The 27,301-nt window shown below is 44.2% G+C and overlaps 1 protein-coding gene and 1 long non-coding RNA gene across 5 annotated transcripts; both read right to left on the bottom strand.

Annotated features, from left to right (window-relative positions):
• Positions 1 to 1,016: 1,016 nt before the first annotated feature.
• On the bottom strand, positions 1,017 to 13,689 carry LOC142059074 (uncharacterized). Of its 4 annotated transcripts, XR_012661196.1 has the most exons (6): positions 12,547 to 12,652; positions 11,800 to 11,904; positions 7,182 to 7,600; positions 4,389 to 4,490; positions 1,910 to 2,053; positions 1,017 to 1,215 (listed from the first exon to the last, which is right to left on the bottom strand). It is a non-coding gene; the product is annotated as an uncharacterized LOC142059074 (long non-coding RNA). The 4 variants fall into 4 exon arrangements; XR_012661195.1 differs by lacking the exon at positions 11,800 to 11,904 and having other exon boundaries at positions 12,547 to 13,689; XR_012661194.1 differs by lacking the exons at positions 11,800 to 11,904; positions 12,547 to 12,652 and having other exon boundaries at positions 7,182 to 9,444.
• Positions 13,690 to 14,147: 458 nt separating this feature from the next.
• LOC142059066 (organic solute transporter subunit alpha-like) lies at positions 14,148 to 26,009 on the bottom strand. The gene is made up of 8 exons (XM_075097339.1): positions 25,768 to 26,009; positions 24,248 to 24,399; positions 24,058 to 24,131; positions 22,344 to 22,502; positions 19,266 to 19,377; positions 18,223 to 18,369; positions 16,752 to 16,857; positions 14,148 to 16,276 (listed from the first exon to the last, which is right to left on the bottom strand). The coding sequence occupies exons 1-8, from the start codon at positions 25,844 to 25,846 to the stop codon at positions 16,089 to 16,091; spliced, it is 1,017 nt and encodes a 338-aa protein (XP_074953440.1). The 5' UTR covers positions 25,847 to 26,009; the 3' UTR covers positions 14,148 to 16,088.
• Between the last annotated feature and the right edge of the window lie 1,292 nt (positions 26,010 to 27,301).

Raw genomic sequence — 27,301 nt, 5'->3', positions numbered from 1 at the left:
GGAGAGCAAACACGAACGCCATGGGACAAATGCAGGCAGGTGTTTGAAACGCAGGGTAGGTTACCATGGCTAATTCAGGGGAATAGAGGTGGGGGGAAAGGGACAAGAGGAGCTCAGGAGGCAAAAATTTGCTTTCATTGGGAAATTGCATTCACAGCAGAGGTTCCTGAGTTTTTACCTCATGTGAGTGAAGACCGTCGTAGTCTGCTGAAGGCGGCTTGACATGTTACAGTATGTGACTAGGCCGTTTGAGCTGTGTGGTTGTAGACATGTGGGTGGCTGCCTGTGCTGGAAACATTCCTGAAACTGTCTCCACAAGTCTTTTCCCTTCAGCAGACACTAATTCTACTGTGTCACTGCAATCTAGCTTACTCAGCAACATACTGCTGCAAGCTTGTTTTGCTCGCAAGGAGTACATCGGTGCTGAAGGCAAACCTCTCTGGCGAGGCTGACAATGCAGTCCTCTGAAAAAAAAGATTTGGTGAGGAAGGAGGGAGTCCAGGCTGGTCTCCCAGTCAGATTCTTACTTTGTAAGTATTTTTATAACCGTCAGTCCTGAAAAGTGAAACTGAGATCCAAAAGGAAAAATGAGGAAGCAGGGAGAGAAAACAAGTTGGGTCACTGATGGTTAGATTTGTAGATTATGGCTGTTGGTTAAAATGACAGCACCTGTAGCCTGATGAGATACAGCAGCCTCTAAGGCTGTTAATGCACTACAAGTAACAGGATTTGGGGATATGAAAAGAGAAGAATCACAGCGTGAGATTTAAGTCCTAGCTTCTACTTTGAAAACTGCCTTTTCAAGAGGCAGAAGTCCAATACTCCCCCTTCACATGCTAATTCCCTTGTTTCAACAAACTGGTATTCTCCTTCACCTCTTTACATTAGCATAAAATGAGGAGTTTGAATCTGCATTTTTCATAGGCTTCAAAATTTCCAAAATGCAACTACTCGGGAATAGTTCATACATGCAAAATGGAGAGTATCATAAATGCAATACTCATTTGCCTCCGGCATCCAGAATGTAATTTCCATTTTTATTTTAATCACTAGAGATCCATTGTTCCAAATTTCTTTAAATAAATGTCCCCCACTGCTGCCCATAGCTTCTGCAGAAACAATTTTGAATATTTTGCAGGCAAAAATAGCAGAAGTGTTGAAATTCATGCCGTTCCTCTCCAGACTAGATGGCTGATGAAATGCACATTTCAAAGCCTGTGAAAATATGAGCCAGAAATAAATAGCAAATGAGATTATCCTTATATTGATTTCTCTGCAGTACATTCTGATTAACTGGCAAATCAAAGAGGTTTTTTTCCAGCTGCCCCACCAAGATCACATTCTTCATTCTCCATATGCGTGGTTTCTGATAAGTAAGTGCTTCTTTTCATTATCAGATACCTGGGGGCTTTTCTGCTCTGCTTTCCAAAAATCTTGGTCTTCTTCCTGTATGTCTGAACTTTCAAAAGGTGGATTCTAATATTCTCTTTGTTCTCTACAAAAGACTTCACCACAAAATTTATTGTTCAGATCTTTTACAGCCCCTTTCAAAACCAGCACGCCTCACTGAAGGCATTCTGGTGCACCTGGTCGTTCTTAAGGTGTTAAAGCAACCACCAGAACAATTTATCTGAGCCTGTGGGACATTTTCTATGACTAGAAGGTTTTTTTCCCGAAACCAAAACCACTGCGTTTATCTGAAAAACTTTCTGTGATATAATCAATGGTTAGTTGAAGGACTGTTGCTGGTGTTATCATGAGCTGTGTAGCCTGAACTTCATGATGGTACCAAAATATCTGAAGGGCTAGTAGTCTCACCTGCCCTAATCACAATTAAAAACCCCCAGTGTTAATGATAAGTGTGACACCAGTCTAGGTGTCATGACAGAGAGCAATATTATGCCTTTACCTTTGTTCTGATAGGAATGTGCAGCTAACTTTCAAACACTAAACAGGAGCCCAGATGTTCAGCTGCCTGTGACCTATGGCTTGCTTTTGTGGTGGCACAGCTGTGACGCCTGGGCTGAGTTTTGCTTCGAAAGTTGTTGTCTATCTGCAAGAGAGAGAGTGAGCTAAAGCCACATCAAAGTAAGTACATAGGCAGAAACAAAATTGTAAAGGCAGTAACAGTCACCTGGGAAACACTGGGCGGGGAGGGGGGAGAGAAGGGGAAGCAGAGAGTTGGGGTGAAGATGCAACACCCTAAGAAAGAAGGCAGAGACTCAGCAGACAGCAGCTTGGCCGGACGAGGGACCACGACCCTCTCCAAAGAGCGACGGAAACAAAAACTCCCCTCCTGACCAAGAGCTGCCTGCCCAGTTACACTTGTAATACTTAGCTGAGCAGCCTGTACTTCAGTAATAGTTGATACTCAAGTAATACCTAGCTGAGTAGCCTGTTAGTTGTGCCCATGTACTGTATGCATCAGTTCATACAAATAGTTACCGTATGTTTTTAAACATTGCAGTCTTTTGGCATAGTAGAAGGTGCCCAAGGAAAAATGACACAATGAAAAAAGGTTGCAGGTGTGAGTGCTATTCCTGGCTCTTTCCTCCTCTCCCTCTGTCCCTGCTTCATTTCTTCTTGCCATGCAGTAACCTTCGGGGCCTGGAGTGACCACATGCCACCAACTAAAATGGAGACGGATAACATGCATCATGATATAGTATTGCTACCTAACAGAAAGGGTTGCTGTGAAGGGGTGAAGAATTTTTTTTCCACGAGTAAGTGGCATCAACAGGCTCTCTCCAGCCCTATTTAATGGGAGAATAAACTAGGACATTACATTCTGACAGTGCCTCTTTAACCAGAAGAAGGAAGGAATAGGCTCTCACTACGGGGCACATTGAGCTTGGATTTTCTACATCCTATTCCAAACAACAACGATAAGACAAAAAACTACAAGGTTGAAAATAGCTACCCTGTATGACTGAATCCTCCTAGATGGAAAATTGCAGGGTGCCTTTAAAATGCTCCTTTAAAAGGCACCATGGACTGTGAGGCAGGGCAGCGGGTTATGTTACTTCTCCGTATGAAATAAAGTTTTTCCTGTGTGGTACCACGTCCATCAATGCCGCAGAAGAACAAATCCCTGGGACAGTCATAACTAGTACTTCATACAGGGGCAAGGGGAAAGGAGGAAAGAAAAGAACCACAAAGTAGACACATTCTCACTAATTGATAGCAAAATTCTCTAAAAGTTTTAATTTGAAGGAAACAACATACAGTATAGAGATTGGTGAGGGACAAATTCAAGGACTGCTCCCAAACAAAGACTGGGGGAAATTTCACATTAAGCCTCAGGAACAGTATCTCCACATACATTTGGCAGGTAGCGTGGCATCATGGGGGTAAACCCACACAGTGCAACAGTTTGTTTTGAGGACTTGATATCTCCATTATTCACATTTTGGCCTAGCTCTAGGCTGATGCTGTGGACTGGAAGCCTGCTGGCAGCTGAGGAATGCTAGGTGCACTCCTGGAGCACATCTTCCCCTTGAGCTGCCCCCAAAAGGCATCCCACCAGAGCGCTCAGAGATCAGCCCCCTGGGCAGCCCAAGGCATCGTTAGAAACATGATTAGGAGATTTGGTTCACAAATGCTAATCCAATTTAAAATGTTACCCTAGGCGCATCCAGTCTGGCAAGCTGTAAAAATGCATCCCTGAGGAGTTGTTTGCTTTGGGCCCAGCAGGGGGTGGACTTCAACACAAGTTAGAGAACCAGCCCAAGGTCCCCCCACCAGTGCCTCCACTTGGAGGGCAGGGCTCAAGAGCTGTAGGTGTATCTAGCTTCATGTCCCATAAACAGTCTTGTGTTGGCAAGGCTGAAGGTCAGAGCAAAAGGTGGGATAGGAGTAACTTCAGTGAATTTGTGATTCTTGAAACAAAGGTGTACTGCGAGTAGCACCCACCTGGCAGGGCTAACATAGCAGGATCTGAGCAAGAACAACTCAAACTGCCACCCCCCTGGTTTTATTTACGGTTTTTCTCTACAGGGATGGTTTGAAGGTAAACCGGTTTTGATTCTTACTGCTTATGCTATTGGCAGTAGTGATAACAACAGTAACTCCTACTAAATATTTTGGGGAGTGTAAGTAAAAGGAGTGAAGGGATACAAATATTCTGTAAAAACGTTTTTTTCAAAACAGTATCCAGGAGGGGCTGCACCATGCATTATTTCCCCCCAAATAGATCCCTCTAACCTTGCAGCTGGTGTGATGTGACCGCTGCTGGAGTGACACGCCAGGTTCACATCACTTTGTGCAGACATTCCTCAAAGCAGCCAAAGCGAGCTGTCCTCCAAAACTGAAGTCAGCAAGACTAATTTAACTGTAACTGAAGGCAAAGAAATTGAGCTCTGCATGCTAATAATAAATTGTAAGCTTACCAATGAAGGCAGGAATCTGCAATACAATATACACAGAACGAGACTGCGCATCAAAGAATCCCTTATCTCCCGTGGGATAAGCTCTCCACTACACCCCAGCACCTGTGAATCAAGGTAAGAAAGCGCAGTGAGTTGTTTAAGTGTGCCATCTAGTGACTGCCATATGCTCGACTGAGGACTGCCTATGGGTAAGTCACTACTTGCGGTGCCTACATACAGGAATTCCTCGCGCTTCTGTTTTTCAGAACATCCCTATGTCCCAGATGTCACGCTGGATGCTTCAGACTGCTGGTAATCTGGTTGTTGGAGAAGGTGAGAGAGAGTGGATTCAGCCTTTAGAGGCTACTTAGGTGGAGTCACTGAGCGTTTGACAGTTACCGTCACTCTGTAATCCATGAAATAACTGCCTTACCCTGTGGGCGCTACATTTAATTCCTTAGCTGTGAAGAAGCGTGGAAACGGGAGGGGGAGGAGGGAGGGTGACACCCAATTATTTTATCATATTCCTTTTTTTTCTTCCTTTCTAACAAGAGTGGGGAATTAAATACAGTGATTTTGACTTCATGAGCAGAGTGAAGTTTCTTCTCAAGGTATAGCACTAAACTCCCTACAGAGACTGTAGAATAAAAATAAATTAAGTGTAGGTGAACTATATTTCCCATCATGGCACAAATATGAACTCCAGCCTCTTTTGCTATGTCAGTGATGGTGTGCTGGAACCTCTGAGACTGAGGCAGCTGGGGAATTACTGCCGTTATCCTTGGTGACTGCCCCTTCTTCACTGACGGTTCTCTGGTAGCTCCCCTTCCCTTGCTCTGTTAGCCACTTCTGCACGTGCAAATTAAAAAAGCTAAACATGCTAGCTGCAAAAAATAATGAAGTTCACTTGATTTAGCTCTTACTGATGTATAGAACCACCAAAGACTAAACCAAATAGGCTTTGTTTGGGGGACACACAGTAAGAGTAGGGCAGATGTTACTCATCAGGAAAAAAAAAAAAAAAGAGGCATTTTGCTCATTGAGAGCATCACGGGGAGATGCTTAATATTTTTTTTCCATGGGAAATATTTTACTTTTCTAGTATTTATTTGCAACATTTTAAGAAGTCACATCTATCATAAAACATCCTCTGATGTGTCCTAGAAAAACAAAATGGGTATCAGATCTCTGCTAAAAATTTTTGAAAGACGGGACAGTACAGACAACAAACCCAGGTGCTGTTCTACCTGCAACGTAGGACAAACAGAGATGCAAGACGAAAGGGATCACCACATTGCACATGCGTGCCATTTTCAAGGATTATCAATAACTAGAAAAGAGAAAAAAACCCTCAGGTGGCTCAGGGATGGGGATAGCTCTTGCCCATTGCTGGGCAGTCAGCCTGTAGTTTTCCAGGAATACAGGAGTTCAGACAGGGTAAGATGGTTGGCCAAATTTTATTAATCATCTCTCACTATAGGTTTTTTAGTGTGACACAATTACAGGGGTCCTTCACCCATGCTTTGGGTGGTAGTAGAATACAGACAGAAGGTAAGAAAATTTGGGAGTAATTAATAACACAATTTTAAAGAAAAAACAATCAGCCAGCAGGCACTCAGTGACACTTTTCCCACCTCTCCTTAGAAGGGGGTTTCATCAGAGATTGCTTACTCGCCTGGAGGGAAAGCAGGGGTAGCAAGTCCTGTCTCAGACAGCCCACAACTGTTTACAGCCAGGTTTTGCCTTAGAGTCAGGCAAGATCCGTTTAGACCATCAGTGGAAATCCAGCTTGAGGATGGGATAAGGTCAGTAATATTAGCCAAATCCTATTAGACTAATAAAGGATTTGGATCGCTTCCTCAAAAAGAGCCATTCAAATAGTGGGCTTAAGCCTAGCAAATTAAGAATGATAAATCCAAATTAAACCCTTTGAGTCTTTCTCCATTTATCGGCATTCTTTTCCCTGAGGGAGAAACAGGCTAAAAATTATGACAGTGGTGTCGGTACGGTACTAGCATTGTCTCCTCTTTAACATTACAAAAGCAATTCAAAATCCCATTAGAATCATTAAAAGAAAAAAATGTAATTAATTCCTTTGCAAGAGATTTGTGAACAGTTTTACTGAAAAAGCTGTCTCTGAGGGCACCATATGGCAGAAGCAAGGCTAACCTGAGAGCTGGCTTCTCACCCCACTGGGCTGCTGCTGGGTGCTGCCTTGTAACATGGTGAGCTGTGGTGGCTGTTCAAGAGTTGGAGGATCTGAACAAAGCACACACCTGCCTGTTCCCTTCAAAGGGATGCTGTCTGCTGGGCCAATGCTTAACAACAGGTCAATTTATGTTAAAGATAGACAATGGCTGGATAGCTCTGATGGTGATTTGGAAATATCAGTGTAAAAATTATAGTAAAATAGTTTTTATGTTGGATGGGACATAGATAACTCCCAAAAACCTTAATTTGGCACACTTAGCCTAGCATACATGTGTTACTTCATATGGCTTCGGCACCAGTTTTGCATGTCACTCAAATCTGTGTGAGTGGTTAAAAATAGAGAAATTATAGGAGGGATTTGTATGTGTGTGCACACATTGGGAGAATCACCAAGAATTAATAATTTTTTAATGTTTTCTTTTTTAGAGCTGTTGAGTAGCAAAGTAATTTACATTTGACATCCACAATTTGCTGTAAGAGAGCAACTAACATTTAACTCATTACTATTTTTAAGAGACTAATATTAGCTTCCAGAAGCTGGCTGATTTTCTGACGCATAATTATAGTGACAGCAAAGACCATCGTAACTTCACAGCCACTTACCTGAGGGCTCAGTGCTGCCTTGGGTCCTCAGCAGGCAGCCAAACAAGGTAGCATGGCACCAGGGGACTTTGTCACACATCTCCCATTTCAGTGGTAGGAGCTGTTCTCCCCAGGCAGTCTGCAGGCAGGAGGCTGCCATCTTTAGGCCTCCAAGAAGAAAGTTTCAAAGGGAGGAGGGAGCATGAAAGAAGAGGGTGCCTGGTAGAAAGCAGCGCGTAACCAAAAGGATGAGAGAGGAAGAAAGAAACAGTTGAGCTTTATCTCCTTAAAATTATCCACAGGCAGACAACAGGCAGGACTCGGTCTGGCAGATGACCTAAGGGCTTTGATCTTCCTTGTTTATGCAGCGTAGGTTCCTCAGCAACTCCCAAGGCAGCTGGCACTGCAGAAAAAATTATCCCCGAGTTGCCAGGTGTGTCCTGTAACACAACAGCTGCTCAGTAAGAACCAGAATGAAACGGCCAATGTATTTCTTGTGAAATAAGGGCTACTTAACCAGAGCTTGAAATTTGATCCTTTTGGGAAGTAAAAGATAAGGCACACAGGGAAAATAAAAAGCTTTGGAAATATAAACAGTCATCTCCAATCAAAACCATGAATTTTAATGTATTAGCCCCTCAGGTTCACTTGCTCATGCTCCCTTTTTTGTGCTACATAGGAGCACCAAGGGGGGGATGCTCCATGTAAGAGAGAAGAGAAGATGCTCTCACAGCTCTGGGGATTTGACATAGGAAATATTGCCTATAACCAAAGCAACCAATTCAGAAGTGAACGATTTCTCCTGAAGCACAGAAGTAGCAGCAGCTGATGTCATGAAAAACAGTAGGCGGGTGAATAGAAATAGGCAACAGAAAAATGGCTATGAGAATTGCAGTCCAGAATTTCAGAAGCAACAGTAATTCACAAGCAATGAGCTACAAAAAGCAAAACTGACCGAGAAAGGGAGCCATTGTCAGCTTGCATGAAAATGCAGATCCCTACCACTTGTGTGTAGCATTTCTGGCGGCATGAATTCTACTTGATGGGCATGCACACAAATCACAAATGCTGCTTCTTTGAAGGAAGAAATGCAAGCTCTATTTACATTCACCCAAAAATACATTGAGGAAAAGAAAAACAATTAAGATATTGGAAGTGTTCAAAAGAGGTTACCTAAGTCAGAGATATTAATCCAGTAAGAGAATTCCCAAGTACTGACTCACAAGTACCTGAAACGCAACTCCTACCTCAGTGCAGACAGTTGCCAGAGATATCGGTGGACATGCGAGAAGACAGAGCTGCACAGAAAGAGCCATGTTTCCCTCCTAGGGCTTCGTGGGGCAGACTTTCTGCCTAAAAGATGCTGCTTGACGAAGCCTTGGTAGATCAGATGCCATTTAAAGCTACCCTATCCTTGCTGGCTTGCTTTTTTGTAGGAGGGTCTGCTCAGAGGTTTTAGGGGTTTAAAGGCAATGCGGTGACAGAAGATAATGAAAGGCCGCACATGCTAATTGTGAGCAAGCACAGCTCACATACCATGCTCTGTGCCACTGAGCTTGTGGACAGATCTGGATGGCTTCTAGAATAGACATTAGTCCAGGTAACATACCTGTGCTCTGCTGCACGCTGCCTGCTCACATGGAACAGGCTCTTCTTGTCTGTAGCTGTCAAGTCACACCCTTCTTGCCAATAAGCTGCAGTATACTCACGCCAGTGGGACTAATGACAGCCTTGGGGGGAGAGTTGACTTGGCTACCAGAAATTAAATCGCTCCTCTCCCTTGCACACTTTGTGGTGAGAGGTCACTAATGCCCTGAGCTGTACTAGTGCCATGCTCTAAACTATAAGGGTAGTGTCATTTACCAGAAATAATATCTGGTTTAGGCAGCTAATATTACCTGATAATACATAGAAGTGGTGATGATCAGGGTTGTATCAATAGCTGAAACTTTAAGATAGAAAATGAGTTTATATTTTCTGGCTACATTTGTACATCCCATGTACACATCTGCTTTCCTAATTAATTGTCCTACCTGGACATCCTTTCTTTTTTAGTATTACATGACATCCACATTCCTAGGAAGAACGCCCTTAAGGATCAGCCCATGGCTCTCCTGCAAACATGTATTTTAACATTTGCAGAACTCAGGCTAAAGCCCTGGTCTAAAATCACATTTTATGATCTCCTTTTAGAGATAACAGAAGTGAGTAATTCTGAGAAAGTCTATACTGACAGGAAGAAAAAGAAATAAATAGAGCACCTTTCAAAATAAAAACATTACTCATAGCCTTGGAAAATAAGGTTCAATTTTTCAAAGTTAACATGGAAAAAGTACAAGTCTGCAGAGAACCAGTCTAAATAAATACTAGAACACCCTACACAGCAGATACAGATACCAAAAGGACAGTAATGGAGCTCTAGGGAAACAGAACACACCATTTTCATGCCAAGGAAATTAGTCCCTCTACCATTAGGCTTTACATAGGTTTTGATGTTATACCATGTGTTAATTATTTCCAAATCACAAGTGCAAACACTCACCCTGATTGGAAAATTAGCAGATTTCAAACTCAGGTAATTTTCCCCTAATGAGGAACTTGTTGAACTGAATTTAACAATTAGCTCACACCCTTTGCTGGCTGGATATGGCAAGACTAGAAGGAGACACTGACACTCACCTGTTTTGGTACTTTGGAATAATGCATGGCTATAAATTCAGAAGTCATTTTCATGCTATTTCTAACTCCTCCTTTGGTTCTTAAGGCAGTGAGCCTCAAAGGGTGATGCAGGAGGAGGTGCTGCCCATACTGAATAGCTCTCCCTTGTTTTGTGACCTTGCTCCTCTGGGCCAGTTCATTTGGGTGCCTTTTGCTATGCACCAAGCCTCTGCAAAAAATATTTCACAGCTTTGAAGAGTAAAACTTATGATTTATTCATCAATATATGTAATGTGTAGGTAAAGCTAACATGCTCACCACTGCTGATACAGCACCTAAGGAGCCCCTACTGGCTGGGCAGCTTTCAGTCAAGAGGGTGAGGGTTGGCTTCTGGTGCTGCTTGGAAAGGGCTCATGATTGACATTGTTAAACTACTGTCCCTGAGCTACCTGGTTTTGTTTCTGTAGAATTTTGTATGGCTTTCATGTTGGTTTTTTTCTCTTCAAGAACCCTTGAGCTGCTAATTATCCCCATATCAACACTCCCCCCCCTTAGCCAGCAATCTCACCTTTCTTCTAATGGCTCTGCTCTGCAAAATGTCTCACAGTGCTTTCTCACATCTTAGCAGTTCTCTAAGATGTCTAAACCAATTTCAGTCTGTATCAAAACTATGCCTTAGATCCCAGAATGCATCTGTGATCCCATGCCTGAATCTCTTGAGGGGAAACTGACACTTTTCAGCTGCTAAATTGCATTAAAGGAAACAAAAGTCATTTTATCCTACCATTAGTTCTCTACATAGGCTGTGACCCTGTCTGCAAGATGAATGCTGGGCAGTTGAGTCTTAAAGAGGGTGGCCTATCTGTAGTTGTGAAGGGAAGAGACATCCACAAATAAAAGATAATTGCCTTTGGACAAATATGTCTCCCTAGAACTGACCAAAACCGTCCAAAATATTGCCAAAATATAAGTCCAACTTTTCCCCCAAAAGTGTAAATATTATTCAATAAAATCTTCTTTTCAGTGCATTTTCTGCAGTAGGGTTTTCTTTTCCTTGTTTGAAGAACAATAAAGAATATTCTGAGACTTCAAGCTGCCTTAGGTATGTTACAAAGCACCTGTGCCTTCACGTGCTGTGCTGGCACACCAACTGCTTGATTGTTTGGCAGTAAGTGGCATCAGTATAGGTATAACAAGTTTTTCTGAATGTAAAGAAAGGGTAACAAGAATTGAGAAATGGCAAAAAAAAAGAATATTCCTCAAAAATAGAGTTCTGAGCTCTTTAAATGTGCTGCTTTGATTGTCTTTGTGTATAGATATTTTAATAGGAACTAGAATTTTGAGAAGTAAAGAATGCAGGTTTGTGGAAGGAGATGGTACATCTACTAATAAGGCTGCACAATGATCTGTGGGGAGTTATACTAAGATGTGACTTTGCAGAGAAAAATAGCCTAAGCTACTCTGCCTACTTTCTCTTGCAAGTCAACAATACAAAGGTCTGTTCTTCACACCAATTCCACAACTGACAAAGAGATGCTCTAACCTGTAGCTCTTACTCAAATGAGGTTATGAATGCTGAGAGCCCCTCATTTTATCATTCTGGTGGATGCCATGTCTAACCATGATCTAACTCAACTAACCATTATTTAACTCAGATGCTCTTAGCTTAATTTGTGATCTTACCACATGTAAGAGGCAGCATTTTTGAGAGCAGAGAGGTGAGACTGGGGTAACTCTGTAGCCTGATCCTAGCTGACGCAAAATTCCCCTGTGTGGCTTTGAGCAAGTTCTCTAGATTTCTCTGCCTCAGTTTCCCTTTACTAAAACAAAGACGATCTTGCTCACTGAGTCCAGACAACTGTTAGAATTATCTAGTTAACACTTTTAAAGGGATCTAGAGCAGTAAAGAAAAGTAAAGCAGTATGTTATCTAGCCCTTTCTCCCCACAGATTGCGCTTTAAAAATAACAAATCCATTTTACCTGGGAGCTAGGGACGTGCAAGCAGATTGATGAACTGCCCTGAAGCAATGTGTGAATGGCTGTCAGGAAAACCAGTAGCATTCCAGCTGTCAGCGGCAGTCAGACCTTGTTTAAAAAGGTAAGGAAGCCAAGTGGCAAAGTATTGAATAGGTAGAGTTGTTCCAACAGACCTGTTCTAGCATTTGCATTAGCTGTGTAGCAAATAGCTGCTATCTTCCTCTCTGTAGCTACACTCTGTTAGCCTACACTAAATCTACCTATTCCTAACTTGTTCAGTTTACTATGGTTTGCATTCTTATTGCGTTATCTAACTTTCTCCCCTACTCCAGTTCCGGGAACCATGAGATCACAATTCAACTCCTGTACCATCATCTTTTTTTTTTTTTTCTTAGCCTTTTTTTAGAATCAGACTCTGCATAGAAAGGAGGCTCTGTTGTCTGGCTGTCCTGGGCCAGCAGCCATAAGCCTACACCCTTGCACCTTCTCCCTGAGGAGCACTCCCTGTTTTTTCCCTCTTGAGCAGGGAGAATGAGGCAGGGATGAGTATGAGGGTACAAGAGTGGACGGGACAATTGGAGGGAGGAGGTAGGGATAGAAAGGTCTATAATCAGCAGAGCACCCTCTTAACACCTGAACCAAATCCTTTGGGTGTTAAGTCATGAGGCCTTTGCTGCTGAGACTCCTGAACCACAATGGTATGCACTTAAATACACCCTTCACTGCCCACCCCCCATAGCTACCCCCTACCTAGGGAATGACAGCTTGCCTGCGAGGAGATCTGCCGAGGAGACCTCTTCAAGGTTCCAGCGCTGCCCGTGCTGCAGCCAACAGGAGCTCACACCGTGGCCTTCTGGAACAGAAGGGATTCAGTTAGGGTTGTTTTAAAAATAATAGCTTGAATGACAGACGGAAAAGAGGAGCACTGAGCAGCTTTTGTTTGCTGGCCCACTCCTGCAACATTACAAGGTGCTAGCAATCATTCTACCCCCTTGTGCGTGTGTGCTGTTCACACTGCGTACCCCTGTGTGACGCTCCTGGAGGCTTTGTGGTCAGTGTTCACCTTCACACCTGCATCTTTAGTGCATGGCCATCCAAAACACGTAACTCATCTTCTCCCCCTGCGCCGTGTTGTAATGAATTGCTTCCAAATGCCTAAACTCTCTTAACCTTTGATCCCACATCTCTATGTATGCTTATCTATTTAATGGTGGTGTGCCTTTTATCATCACAAAAGACACTGATAAAATTACCTTTACCCTTCCTTACACGATAATCCCGAGCAAACATAGCATAAAGGTTATATGCTCTCCTTAACACTCATTACTTTACAGCAGCTGTGTAAAATGAGTTGTGAAATTTATCTTCTAGCTTTCGTTAAATGTTTTCAAACGCTTTAATCACAGAGATGTAATGGAAAGTGAATTTTTTTCACTAGCCTGAAAGGGATCCTTATCAGAACTGAGATTGGAGGAGTTTCCGGCTTTCTGTTGTGCTTTTCCATACTCAGACTTGCTTAAGGTCCAACCTAGAGGTTGTGATTTGCGATGTTTTCATTTCAAGAGCACCTGAATGAATGCACTGCAACGCAAACCACCTGCTGCCCCTGGCTGCTAGCTCCCAGACGCCTGCCTAGATGCCACGCAGACTACAACTATTGATCTGAGCCAGAGGTGGGGAAGAAATAATTTTTAAAGCTAAAAAAAAAAAAAAAATTGTAACAATAAGACCCATACATTCTACTGCATTCACATAAGTTGTAACTCAGGAAAACTCTTAGGCACATATTTAAGATCAAGTATGTCCAATTTTCCTCTGAAAAGGGTTCTGTGTAAGCAAGTGACTTCTGGAATGAGACCTCCATGAATGCACATAGTCAAAAGAGACGTCTTCGCTGCCAAATCTGAAGTCTGCTCAACAATCACTTCGGTACATTTTATTGCTGAAAAATGTCAGATGACAATCTCAACAAATATTAAATATCTGCCCAAAAGCATAACAGCTAGTGACACCTGTGGCTAAATCAGGCCCACACTCGTGTTTACAAGATATATTTAACAGGCACTTCAGAGACACGACAGATGCCAGACCAACAGTGATGGGTGAAGACTCTTGCTGTGCCCCAGCAGCTGCCTTCACTGGACCTACAGAGACCACTACTCCTCCATACACTCCATCTGTTTCTGAGTGCACTGTCCATGCTACGGTACGTAGATCTGCTCTGCCGTGCCACAGTTCCCACCCACCAAGGCATGCTTCTCACAGAACCGCTACAGAAAACATTTTCCAGTAATGCTCATTTGTCTCATTTGCTCTAGTAATTAAAGTGTTTCCACAGCAATTCACAAAGATTCCTTAACAACTCAAAGAATTTTATTTTCCAGATCTGAAGCTGCTTGAACTCACAGCCAACCATTCCCAATGCCCTTATGAAGTTAAGTACTGCTCTGCGAGTCTACAAATGTACCTGTGGCCCAGACAACATTGATATAAGGCAACATTAGGAATATGCTAATAGCCGTAATCTTAAAATACATTAAGATTGCCCATGTGAAGAATATGTTAGCTGACGCCAGTTAATTCTACTGACACACTCTAATGCAGAGTGAAAATTTTCACCTAAGCTATTTTTCAAAGCAAAAGTGCAGATTCTGTCATGTTAATGAGTCCAAGAATCTGTATTGATTTCCCAGACTGCCTGCTTAGAAAAAATTTAAATCTAAAAATTGTTTCAAACACTTCAAAACAAAAATAATTCAATTTTTCTACTATAATGGAATCCTTCAATTGTTAAAGAAAATATTGTTTCTGACCTCAATCAGAGAGAAGAAAACATTTTGTTTGATTTAACCCCCTTTTACTTCCAGATGGTTCAGTAGCCATTGTCAGAATACTTCATTTTCCACCAACTCCCAAACTGAGAGTATTTTTTTAATTCCTAGCCAACTAAAAATAAAGCCCCACTATCTGCCTAGCTTTGCTCTGATGATAAGCTATATTTGATATAATATAGGTAAAAGATGTTATTAACGTATTTTCCAACATGAAACTTTTTCCCAGCCTACATACGGAATAAGAATTCTTGCTGCATGGATTGGGTATTTCCTTCTAGGGCTCAGATTATATGAGGATAGACAAGTGCTAGCATATGGCACTGCACCTCCTGCCCCAACAAACAAAATACCCAAATGCTTACTAAACACAGTATCATTTTATAAATTATAGTGAGCTAAATCAAAGCAATTAAGTTAATCCAAAAACATTGGGGTCATTTGCAAAAAGTAAAAATTGGTTTATGTGAAACAGAGCAATGGGTGTGAATTGAAAAGATCCTCTGATAGTCAATGTCCTCTGAATGCCAGGGCAGGTCAAATTTGGGGTGAAGAAGCTGGGGAGGTAAGGATTTTTTGAAAGAGACTCCTTTCAGTAGCTCTTAGCCCCACAGACACCTTTATCACAAGGATCCTGATTATCATTATTCCCATTTTCCAAGCAGAGAAGCAAAGCTCAATGAACCATCACAGAACAGTGGCAGAAGACATCTCAGACTCTAACTCCTACTTTCCTTTTCTGGGCCGGTGACAGAGAACCTGTCATCCCTAGGGAGAACATCTGCCAGTGACATATTTACAAAGAGCAACTCTGTATTTACCAAGTTAGCAGGCGAGCTGCAAAGGAATTCACCTTGGAAAAGGTGAGTAAAATGTCTTGCCCTAAAGAGATCATCATTTATGTAGGTGGAGAGCCCAGACAGGTTTGGGGATTTCAGAACAAACACATGCAAATGTATTTATTGATCAGAATTAGCTACGGTGAGCTCGTGGCATAGAGTGAGAGCTGATAAATTTTAATGGAGGAAGGATGGAACATATGTCATGTTGGATATATGATGGTAACCCAGGGTCAAATAAGATTTTCAAAAGTCAAAAGAGAATAATAAGAATGACTCTGGGTTAACTCTAAATCATAGCCATTCTAATAGCTGAAAAATAAAAATAAAATAAAATCACACTGTGAGATAATCTGGCTACCATCAAGTGCTCAATAACGGCATGAAAGTACATGGTATGAAATCTTACTAAATTACACGGTATGGAAACCCTCACACCATGTATATATCACTGGAGAACAAACAGGGTTATCTTTCCACTAGTAGTCCTTCCAGTACTGCAGCTCACAGGCGTTTATGTCAGAAGTTATTCCAACGTGGACAGTGACTATTTGTGGTGCAAGAATATACAAGCTCCTGAAGCTGAGCTTCCAGCTCCTGCAGAATAGGAGCACCAGGGCTTCTAAACCCTTGGCAATCCATCTTCACTAACTGCACCATTCAGGATAATCTTAGGGGTCTGCTTGTTGTCCCCAGCTTCTTCAGCCGTACACTCCAGAGGCTCTAGGTCATTGTATCTTCTCCGATAGACCACCCTTGAGATTAGGGTTATCAGAAACATTTCCATGATGAGGAGCTGCTGGGTGATATCTGCCACAAAAACAATAAAAGGGAGACACAGAAAAGTCCCAAATGACTATCAGACATGAAGTGAATACCTGGCTTATTAATTTTCATCTATGCAAAAGGAATAAGCTTTACCAGCCTGTCCCCATAACAGAGTGTCTCTCACACTCAGCAATAAAATCAGTTACAAAATTACAGTATTTCCCATCAATAAGCATGCAATAAGTTACACATTCAAAATGCAAGAGATTTAACAGTAATTATGCATGTTGATTTCTTGTCCTCTCATTTCTGACTCCAACTCTTCTCAAGTTTTTCTCTGCTACTATGGCAGCTATAAAGCTTTTGATGTTGTTTTTTAAGTAAAAGCTGACATCCTCCAAAAGCTACATGATCCCAGGAAATTAACATTTTGGGAAAGCACCAGATACTGCAGTTAGCAATGCCAAACCGGCACCTCTATAAGTAAACGAACAACATTCTTCCCAAAAGAACTTACATGCTCCCCTTGCTGAGGAGGAGAGTGGTGGAGCACAGGGAATAATTCTTTGCATGGCCAAGATGTTGATAATAGCTGCCTGCAAGTGGTTCAGAATGAGGATAAACTGAACCAGAAAGAGAAGAGAGATGCCTTAGCTACCAGGAAAAGGTTTACAGTTCACACAACAATTCCGCTTTCATAACAGGCCCTCTTTTTCCTCCTTTCAAGCCCTCCCTCTCCTTCCATCTACCAGCAGACTGCCTGCCATTCTGCAGAATTCATCTTTAGGTCAGGATGATATTGCTCTGAATGTGAGTGTTAAATTAAATCTCTGTTTGAAAAGCAGCCCTTCATTTGGGAGGTGCAATATACACAGAGCTCCCAGCTGGGATTGTAAACAATACTGAGCTCTGAATAATGGGTAACTATGTTTCAAAAACTTCCTGTTAATCTAACTGAGGAGTTTGTGGTCTCCCTTAGTGGAGGAAGGACTCAAAGAACGTTTTTTCTGTTGTCTCCTCTTTTGGCCACAGCAGGGAGATATGATGCTCCCCAAGTTATATGGGACTGGCTCTTTAGCAGAAGGGATGAAGGACTCTGCAGCTTCGCTTCAGTAACAATCACTTACGCATCATATTACCTGCTATTAGCTGAGCTAGGCCTTCGCTGCCCTGGAGATATCGAAGTGTCTCTCTAGCTGCTGGGGTAACTGCGGGAGTACAAACCCTCGCATTAACAGAGTTTGCCATCCTAATCCTGGATTCACCCTAATGCAGCTTTGCATGTGTGACTATCCTGTGTACTGCATTTCTAAGTGCTTAACAATTTACTTAACAGAAACCTCAGTGCACCAGCCTTTCTATATGTCCCGTTCAAGAATGATGATTATCCAAGGATTCTGCTGTACTCTCTTCAGAGTGAGGTGGAAGAGGGTGGCCCTGTCCCTGGACTTTTTCAGTCTAACCTATCTGGTTCTGTTCCTTACTATTTAACGGTTCCCAGCCAGTACTTTCATTATTATCTAACTCTGAAGTGCAGAATGGTCAAGAAAAATATTGTCAAAACAGAACAAAGTGACATGCTGAAACAGTTCAAACAACAGCCACCTCTGCATCCTCTTCTTGTTTTAAAAAGTAAACACCAGCATTTTAACATTGTGTTTCAGAATGCTGCATCTACAAAGCTTCCTTGAAGCCCTGCAGAAGCTGCTGTTTTGATTTTGGTTGCCTAAAGAGGAATTGATTTTGCGCTGCTTTCACATCTCCAGCACTCCTGAGAGACTACACTGGCTCAAGCTGAAACTGAACAGCAGCCAAGGAGATCACTTCAAAGGGATGCAGCTTTCATTAAGTAAAAATATGCCTTTGCAAAGTGCATTTAATGGGAAAAAAAAAATACTGTAACTTTTCAACAAAGGGCCAAGAACCAGAGAGACAGTGTTATATCAGCAGTTAAGAGACATTCTTATCAGAGATATTAAATTTCTCACCTGATAAAGAGCAAACTTTGGGATGATCTTCTTACAGATAAGGAGAGTCCTAACTTGTTGAAACATGATTCCAACCGGCCACAGAGCAATAATGGTGAGGACACCAACAAAGCAGTTAATCCATATTGCAGCTCCTTTGGGAGATAACTGAGAAGCAAATCAAACAAGCGTACCTATAAAACTTTACAGTGCATTTTACTATTTCCAGGAAGAAGTTGTGAACTGGATGATGCAGATGTTAAAATGCTTGTTTCTATCTCCATGAAAACTGATGGCAGCAGCAGTTGCTGGGACTTGTATGGGGAAACTGCACAGTACCAGCTGCAGTGTTAGCACAGTGCTCTTGCCCAGCAGGCACAGACGTGTAAATCTGTTCAGCCTGGGAGGGTAACAAGTGACACAACCCCTCAGTCTGACCCCAGCAACACCTGAGAACACTCAGCGACTCACAGGAGCATATTCAGTGTGACATCTCAGAGGGGTAATTTATTTTATACCATGAAACAACAACAAAAAAATGTACTACTTTTAATCTGAGTTACCCAAGAGGTGCAAAATTATTAGCAGATACAGGCTTCTCCATCAACTTGCAGCTTACATTGTACAAAGCAGAAGTACAGTACTATCTTTTCTACTTTGCACAGATATAAAAATCACCATGTTTTGTAGAAAAACACAGAATTAGACTTCCTGTTTACATGCCAGTACACACACTTGTTTCTTAAGGCTGTACCTTGCAAAACACAGGGCAGGTACATCCGACAGGACAACTTGCAGTCCTGCTGTTCTAACCATACAAGCTGGGAAACATACTGGAGCATAATCTGATGCCCAGTTTCTTTCCAAGAGAAGCCAGAAAATTGAGAGTCTGGGGGAAGACAGAAATTATATGCTTCAGGGTCTCTGAATACAATGAGGAGGTCTCTGAATACTTCAGCTGGAAGTGCTCCCAGATTTCACAGTTAGTTGTAGGCTAAGATACTAACATCAACCCTAAAACCTATGGATTTTGTAGACCATCCCTGACTAAAATATTTACTTACATTGTAAAGGGTGTAATTGCCATTAGTCCAAAGCACTATTGATAAAAACATGAACACAGGTCGAAGGAAAGCAAACTGAAAGGTGCCCAGCTTCAGCCAAAAGAGGGTTCGCCTGGCAAAAAAAAAAAAAAAATCTTATAGGTCAAAATGTTATTAGCAACCTTAATAACATTTTTTGGATACTGTCAACAGCCAAACTTTTCCACTCCTGTAGCATGTGGCTAAAATCTGGGGAGGAACAGCTTCAAGACTAGAAAATCGTTCCAAGAATTACCCACTGTTTATTTAGTAAGACTCTACAAAAATAGTATGTTTCCTGTTCTGCAGCAATTACATACTAACCAAAGCTGCCTCGAAGCTAACCAGAGTGCTGGTGGAAGCAGAATCAGTTTCTGAACAATAATGCATCTTGCTCTTGCTTACTACTTAGTTTTCCGATTAAATTGGGCAATTTAGCCTGCCTCCTCAGACACTTTCTAGCCCTGTGGCAGATCAAGAAAGGGAATCATACAGACCTAGTGAAAGGACTGGTAGTTCTTCAATGCATCACGACTACTACCACGTAAGCATCCAGTTTTGCTCCTCTGTACTTTAGCAGGAGAAAGGAACTACCTTTTACTTGACCAACTTCACAAGGCCAGCAGGACAGCTCAGGGTTTCCTTACTTCTGTCAGTATAAACTGTGTCCAGAACACAGCCCATACACAGCACCTGGCCAGACAGCATTAAAGGTCACTGGGAAAGGGGCAGATGCACTTTCTAACAGATGACACGAAAGCTGACTGACCTGAACTCTCCTTCAGTCTTCAGAGGACAAGCTGTGGCTGCTGTTGCTGGCTCACATTTTAGTCTATCACTGTGGATTTCCCATACTGTTCCTGTTGTCTTCACTGTAGCTCCTTGTGCCCTTGAGACCCATCAGAGATGCCTCAGTAGACAACAGGCTGCCTTTGATTACGTTACAGGATATAGCCATGAACCAGGAATTACAGGAATTGCTCAATTGATACAGCTCATAACCACAGGGTTATGAACAGAACAAACACATGTGGAAAGGCCTAGAACTGGCCAGCCATTTAGTGTGTGTGCCTTTTCAGACTTATTATTCCCAAAGGGCTTTAAAGAATCATATGACAAACAGTGCAGTCGCTGCTATGCCAGGAATTGTCTTCCTTGTGAACGCAGGTCTATCTTTCTTAACCATCAGACCTCTTCTGCCACCTCTCTCCCTGCTGTACGGCTTGTTACTTTGCTGCATCAGACTGCTGTACCTTCTTAGCTTTCCCAGGACTGCTCGATAGTATCTGGCTTTTTAAAAGAACTAATCCCTCCTTGGGAGTAGCTCCCTGTTTCCCCAGAAGATACCTATGGGAGGAAGATGAGACTGAACTTTCTCTGGCATAGCTTGCCCATATTTAAAAAATACTACACCCTGCAATGGGATAAGGCTAGAAGTCAGAAGGAGAGATAGCAGATGGGTTCCTCAGTGCTAGAGTTGCTGGAGAAGGCGGCCTAGGCCCTCTGCAGAGCAAAAAGCCTTATTTTTTAAACAGACAGCTGTCCTTCCTTCCAGCAGTAGTAGGCACTATCCAGCTCCTGAAAGGAGTTAATATTAGCTAATATCATCCTGAGTAAGTTGTCACTGGGCTGATCAATAGGAGGGCAGAGCACAGGACCCTATCCCAAGCTCTCAGCTACCACGACCTATACAGAAGGTGACAGACACAGAAAAACAAATACACTGGCGACATGTTAGATCTATAGCACAGCTCCCTCCCCCAGCATTTCTTCAGCTCTGACTGCTGAAACGAGCCTGAACCAATGCCCATGAAAATCACTAGAAATCATTTAGATCCATATCAGTAGTTGCTGATTTTACGTCATTGTATTACATCCATTTTTGGAGGTATGTTTTTCAGTTGATTTACTACCTATTCTTCTTGGTGCCCCCTCCATGTAAATAATTACTGTCATTCCATTAAAATAAAATGATGGAAAAATGAGTTTAAATTCTAATACTGAATGAGGCAGTTTAAGGAAGAATTATTACAATAAAAAGTAAGAATCTTTGCAAAACCATCACAAACCGCTGTGCTGTTTGCCACTTTCATTTAACAAGACTATAAATTCCCTAAGGTCCCCCGACACTAATGACCAGGCCCTCATAGAAAAGTCTCTGTCTTGCACATTCAGTCCTTCAGCTTTTGCTTTTAATGAGAGAAACATTCTCATACTCTGTGCCAGCAGGAAAGCCCTGGGAAACACATGAGGCTTCCAGGCTGTGGAGCAGCATGTAAATGGCAGGGTGACACTAGCCAGAGGAGGGGCCCCACCAGGCAGTGCTCAAAGGAGGCACGGTTTCTGTTACAGTATATTGGCTCCTGTAGGTGCAGCTCTCCATCCTCACCCTACTGCTCAAAGGTGCTTTAATACTAAGTTTAGTAGAAGAAATTATTTGCTCTTGGCTCACCAGACAATGCCATTTCATTGAGATCAAAGCTTTCCAGGAATTACATCTATTTTTTGTTCTAAAAATTATTTTAATCTGAAGTAGTTTGAAAGTCAAAATCAGAATGAAACATTTCAGTTTCATTGAAGTAAGAGAAATTTTCTTTCATGACAGCCTCATTTTGACAATTCTGCGTGTGAAAAATACCCAATTTGGAGACGTTTGTTCCCTTCTGGAATGAAAAGAAACTGAAATCTCAATTACTAGGTTTTCTAGAGTAGAAATTCCTCTTCCCATACACCACTGCTTACTATAGAAATGGTTTCTTGGGAGAGAATGGGACTAGCTGGGGAGGTACCACAGTGCTCAACATTCCTGCGAGTGGGAACACTGCACTGGGTTAAACTGAGAGCACTCATGCTCTCGACTCTTATGCAAAAGCCTGCATTATAAAAATGAAATAAATTAGTGGTGGCATAGAGCCCCAAAGTAATGGCACTGTTTAAAAGAGACAGATTGAGACTGACTTTCGGGAAGGAGGAAGGCCCTTTGCTGTAAGCCTGGCCTTGCCAAGTTGGCTGAATTCCAGGAGCCATTTTCCAGCTGGGAAATCTTAAAGGGCAACTCACCTAGTGATGCGCACATGAGGGAGGCAAAGGCAGCAGCAGCAGCAGGGACCAGTGCTGATCTTGCAGCGACAATTTTCAAACCGCCTGAGAAGCAGCTTTTGACCTCCACACTCTTTAATCATCATCAGCAGGAACTTGTGGATAACTATGGCAAAAAATCTAGGAGAGGAAGAAAATGCCAGCTTGAATTTGCCTGTGTGTCTCTTGCATGCCAGTGCCGCCTTCTGCCCAGGGTTTTTACAGTTTGCGCTGTGCAATCAACAGAAATTCTAGCACTAGCTGTGAAAAATCTCCAGCTTTCTATCACTTTGGAGGACCAGAACTGCCCTAACCTCACCGAAAGAGGAATAAACTGAGGCACAGAGTAGCTATGGAATTTCCCAAAGCCACACTGGTGGCTGGTGACAGAGTCAGTATTAAAGCGCAGGCTTTTCTGGCCCAAGTCATTGTGGCCATATTTTTTCTGTCTGTTACCTAGTCCTGACTGGTCCAAACTTTTCACAAGTCCTACTCCTCCTTTAAAAAAAAACACTGACCAACCACCACCACCAAACACGGCTAGGTTCATATATTTATTTATATATCATTGTATGTGCTGCTTCAGTCAGGGTGTGGTTCCTCTGCAAGCAATGCTGATCCAAGCACCGACGACTCAACCCCACCTCTCCATCCTTCATCAGCTACACATTCTCAACTCTTCCCAAGAACTGAAGATTGTGCAACAACCCTCTCCTACCTTTCCCAAACAGATTTAGGGAACTGACTCACTGAAATCCAACCCTCACCAAATAAAAGAGGTCCTCTTCAGCTGAACTGCCTCCTTGAAGAAGCTTGCTATGCAGCTGGAGACTGTGAATGGTAGTGGATGCAAGTGAGGGGATGGGAACCTGCAGCTTGGGCAAGGGAGGAGGGGGAATTCGGACAGGCTTAAAGTGCCACAGAACTGGATCCTTGGAAGATTTTGGTAATCTGCACCACCTGCACAAATTGCTGCATGCTCACAGTGTTCCCTACTACTGTGTTTTCCCTCCTTTTTTTACTCTATGCTCTTAGTAAATGCAATGTGACAAGGGGTGAGGCTATTCATAAGAGTCTGTGATACTGTCCTGCAGTGGGTTCCAAAACCATCCCAAAATCAACTGTGGAGTGCCCAAGGCCACAGCACGCCCCTCACCTGGCTCTGCCTACCAGGGCTGTGCCATCACCACCAGAAAGCAAGGACGGCATTTCTCCGTTCTTTGTGCATGTCAGAGCTGTCACGCTTGTACAGAAAGTGCTTCTGAAGGACAGCTGCGGAACACTTTTACACTGATATACCCATCGGGGGCTCACTTGCCACCATTAATAATAGACCTCCACAGCTCATCATTAGTAAAAGCACAGCGAAGTCACAGGTCAGAGACTCATTTCACATGACATCCAGAGAGAGGAAAGAAAGACTACAGCTTCAAAGCTACTGTCAATCCAAGGGATCAATTACATGTGAGTCACAGATCTTTCATACTGAGGTTCCCACACTAGGGGACTGTAGCACTGGGAACTGCTTCAGCATTTTCCACCTCCCAGAAAAGAGCTGCCAAGAGATTTCAACTCAAACCAAAAATTACTAAATTGTTAAATTTACAAAATGACTGTGTTTACCAAGAGCAGCAGATGTTTAAAGGGAAGAAATGCAGGGTTTGGGGCAACATCTAGAAACAAGCAGAATACTCACACTGCTGCTGTGAATTCTGTAAACATTGCTGAGCGAGGAATCCACATGCCAATGCATGATGTAGTACCGATCACCTACAGAGAAAGGGAGGAGGGTTGTACAAAGGGCAGAGATAAAGCAGGTTCATGTGGATTTTCAGGGAAACCCTATTTTCAACATTCAATTTTATCTCTTTTCCATGATAACCTACTGGAGCTGCAGCATTAATCCAAATTATGATTGAACTTTTGGAGGAGGGGATTTTCCTGTAGATGTAGACCGCTTCCTCTATAAACACCAGATTGGCAATTAGCATCATCAGAGTCAAGATTGCAAAGAGAAATCTCCCTGGTAGGTCAAGGCCTGCAAAGAGAGAAAAGAAAGCAGACAGTTCTGACTTATTTCATAAGCATTCCAAACATTTAATGTAAAGACACCATCTCTGAGGGGCTCCCAAGCCCCTGTTCCTGCAAAGACTTGTATTCATCCATTAGCTACAGCAGATAGACCATTGACTCCGCAGGATGATTCCAACGAAGTTCATGATGGAATCTTTCTGGGATCCACAGACAGCATATGGGAAGAATGTGCCCCTGTGTTCTCAAAGCATTATACAAAAGTCCCCTTCAAAAAGGTGGAGTTCCGGGACAAATGTCCTTAGATGAATGTAAACACGTAACGGAATACAAATGAACACATAATACATAATATAAATAAATACAGTAAATACATATTCTGGGAACTTTTCCAGGCATACTACAAGCAAAAATGTATTTACTCAGTGTTGGTTCTTTGCTTCCGTCGTATGTTTATAGGCATGTTTGTGCGTAACTTCCTTAGGTGTGCAAACTTTTTAGAGGCTCGGTGGAAGTTTGTGGGGCCCACAAAGAATGTAAGGATAAGCCCCTGTTATATCCATCCTGAGATAAAACTTGATGCCTTCACCGAATTGTTTTTTACTTCTCCCTTAAAGCCGGATACGGATATGTACCCATGGCTGATGGGTTTTATGTCTCCATTGGCACTAGGTATGGATATCAACTTTTACCGACACTGAGGTGTATTTTCTCCCAAGAAAGGTGCTGCCGGCGACTGAAGAGAGTGCTGCAGCAGAGTCAGGTTTAATTAGGAGAAGTTCACGCTCATCACTGGTACTAACTCCCGCCGTGGCCGTAGCCCATCTAAAGGCATACCGAGCAGCGCCTGCAAAGGTGAGCGGCTGCCGCAGCCTCTCTAACCTCACCTGCTTCAGAAAACCCCGACACTTCCAGACCCGGCTGCCGGCGGGGCAATCCGCCCCTCCGCGGGCACCTGCACCCCTCGGACCTCACCACGGGGGCAGGCTGCGGCCGGGAGCGGGCCCACCGCCCGCTTCGGTGCTGGGCTGGGCAGGCAGCGGGAGCCCCGGCGGCGCTCCCCGCCCTGCCCCTCGCCCGCCACCCGGCTCTCTCGCACTCTGTCCCCGCTCCCCTCCCCGAAGCCCCGGGCAGCTCGGTGCCCTGCCGGGCGGAGGTCCGGCCGCGGGCCCGCCTCTGCCCGGGGGATTTCCTCGCCGGGGAAGGACGGCGGCGGGGCAGGGGAGAGGCAGCCGCCGCCATCCCCCGGGGGCGGGCTGCCGAGGGCGGCCGTTAACGGCTGGCCGTTCGCCGGAGGGCCCGGCCGGCAGCGGGCAGCCCCCTCTTCCTCACGCCGACCCCCTTCGCCCCGGCCCGGGCGGGCGGCCGCGCTTACTCTGGAGGAGCTCCTGTGCGTAGGGCGGCTGGCTGGCGCCGCACGACGGGTGGAGGGTCCCGTTCGCCCCGCCCTCCATGGCGGGGCGGCCCGCCGGCCCCCGCCGAGCTGCTCTGGCAGCGCCGAGGGGACGGGGGTCGAGCGGCAGCGGTGCCCGCCGGCTGGTCCCGGGGGAACAGGGGAGCCGCGATCCCCACGCCGCCTGCTCGGGGCCGCCGCCGGGCGGTTAATGATTAAGCCCGGGAGCCGGAGCCGGGCGGGCGGCGCTCGGTGCCCGGCCTCCGCCCTGCCTCCTAGCGCCCCGCGGCCCCGGGCACCGGCGGGGCGGAGGGTGCCGCGCCCGGGGGCAATGGCTCCCCAGGCCGTGCGAGGAGACCAGAGAGGTTGTGGAGTCTCCTTCCCTGGAGACATTTAAACCCCCCCCGGATGCGGTCCTGTGCCCCCTGTTCTGGGTGTCCCTGCTCAAGCAGGGGGGTTGGACAAGATGATCTCCAGAGGTCCCTTCCAACCCCTACCATTTGTGATTTTGTGAAACAGCTCTTGCCAGCACCTCTGCCTGGCCTCCTTGGAGAGGCTCCCCATCCTGTTCCATCCCATCCCTTCTGTTGGAGGCCTGGGGTGTTGGGGCACCTGGGGTCAGGCCTTGCACAGGAGTGGGGCTGCAAGCCTGGGGAGGGGTGGGGAGGCAGCTGAGGAGCCAGCTGGGTTCCCCAGTGCCACATCTGCCTTTGCCCCAGCCTGGTCAGAGCAGCCCTGGGCACTGTGCTCTCTGCAGGGGCCTGTGGAGGCGGAAAGTTGCTTGATCAATGTGGCGGACAGTCAACGGACTTTCTGTTGAGCCCTTTGCCAAGACTTCCCAATATTCTTGGCTGCAATGAGGTGAAAAGCAGCACTGGCTGATGGAGAGCACGTCAAGGGTAGGAATGCACTGAGGGACTCTCCAGTTTCCCACATATTTCACTGGCTGGAACGATCCTTTCCAGAGCTTGGAAAGATCTTTTCTGGAGCCTGTACTTTGCAACATATCCAGGTTGTTTCCAGGAAAATGAAATGAGTCATGAAATGATGGAGTTTGGTGACCCACCGAGTTGTTCTGGATAGCCAGTCCGAAAGCTGGCTGCAAGAAGCAGCAGAGGGATCATTACAGCACCAAATGACAAAGCAGCAGGTGACACTCTGTATTGATAAACACCAAGTGGTGCTCAGGGGGAGGAGGACAACGCTAACTACCTGCACTACAATTAGCTGTTGCCACTCAGGAAAAAGATCTTGGGGCCACAATGGATAGTCGTCAGAAATGGCAGCTGAGGAATCAGCATGGGAGAAAATGCAAAGGAATGTCAAGAATTAGTGGATAAAGAAAAGAAGACACAAAACAGCTAAAAAGGGTATAGAGTCCTCCCTTCAAGGTGGTATTCCAGGAACTTGATCAAAGTGAGGGGAGGTGGGGGATTTAGGGACTGTGGGACATTCATAGGCACCATGGGCCCTTGTGGTAAAACCTGACATCTTGCAGTTTTCACAGGGTTCCCAA

The sequence above is a fragment of the Phalacrocorax aristotelis genome, chromosome 1 (genome assembly GCF_949628215.1).
Source record: "Phalacrocorax aristotelis chromosome 1, bGulAri2.1, whole genome shotgun sequence".
Lineage (NCBI taxonomy): Eukaryota > Metazoa > Chordata > Aves > Suliformes > Phalacrocoracidae > Phalacrocorax > Phalacrocorax aristotelis.
Note: the sequence above shows the minus strand (reverse complement) of the source record. Positions and strands in the feature narration are given on the sequence as shown.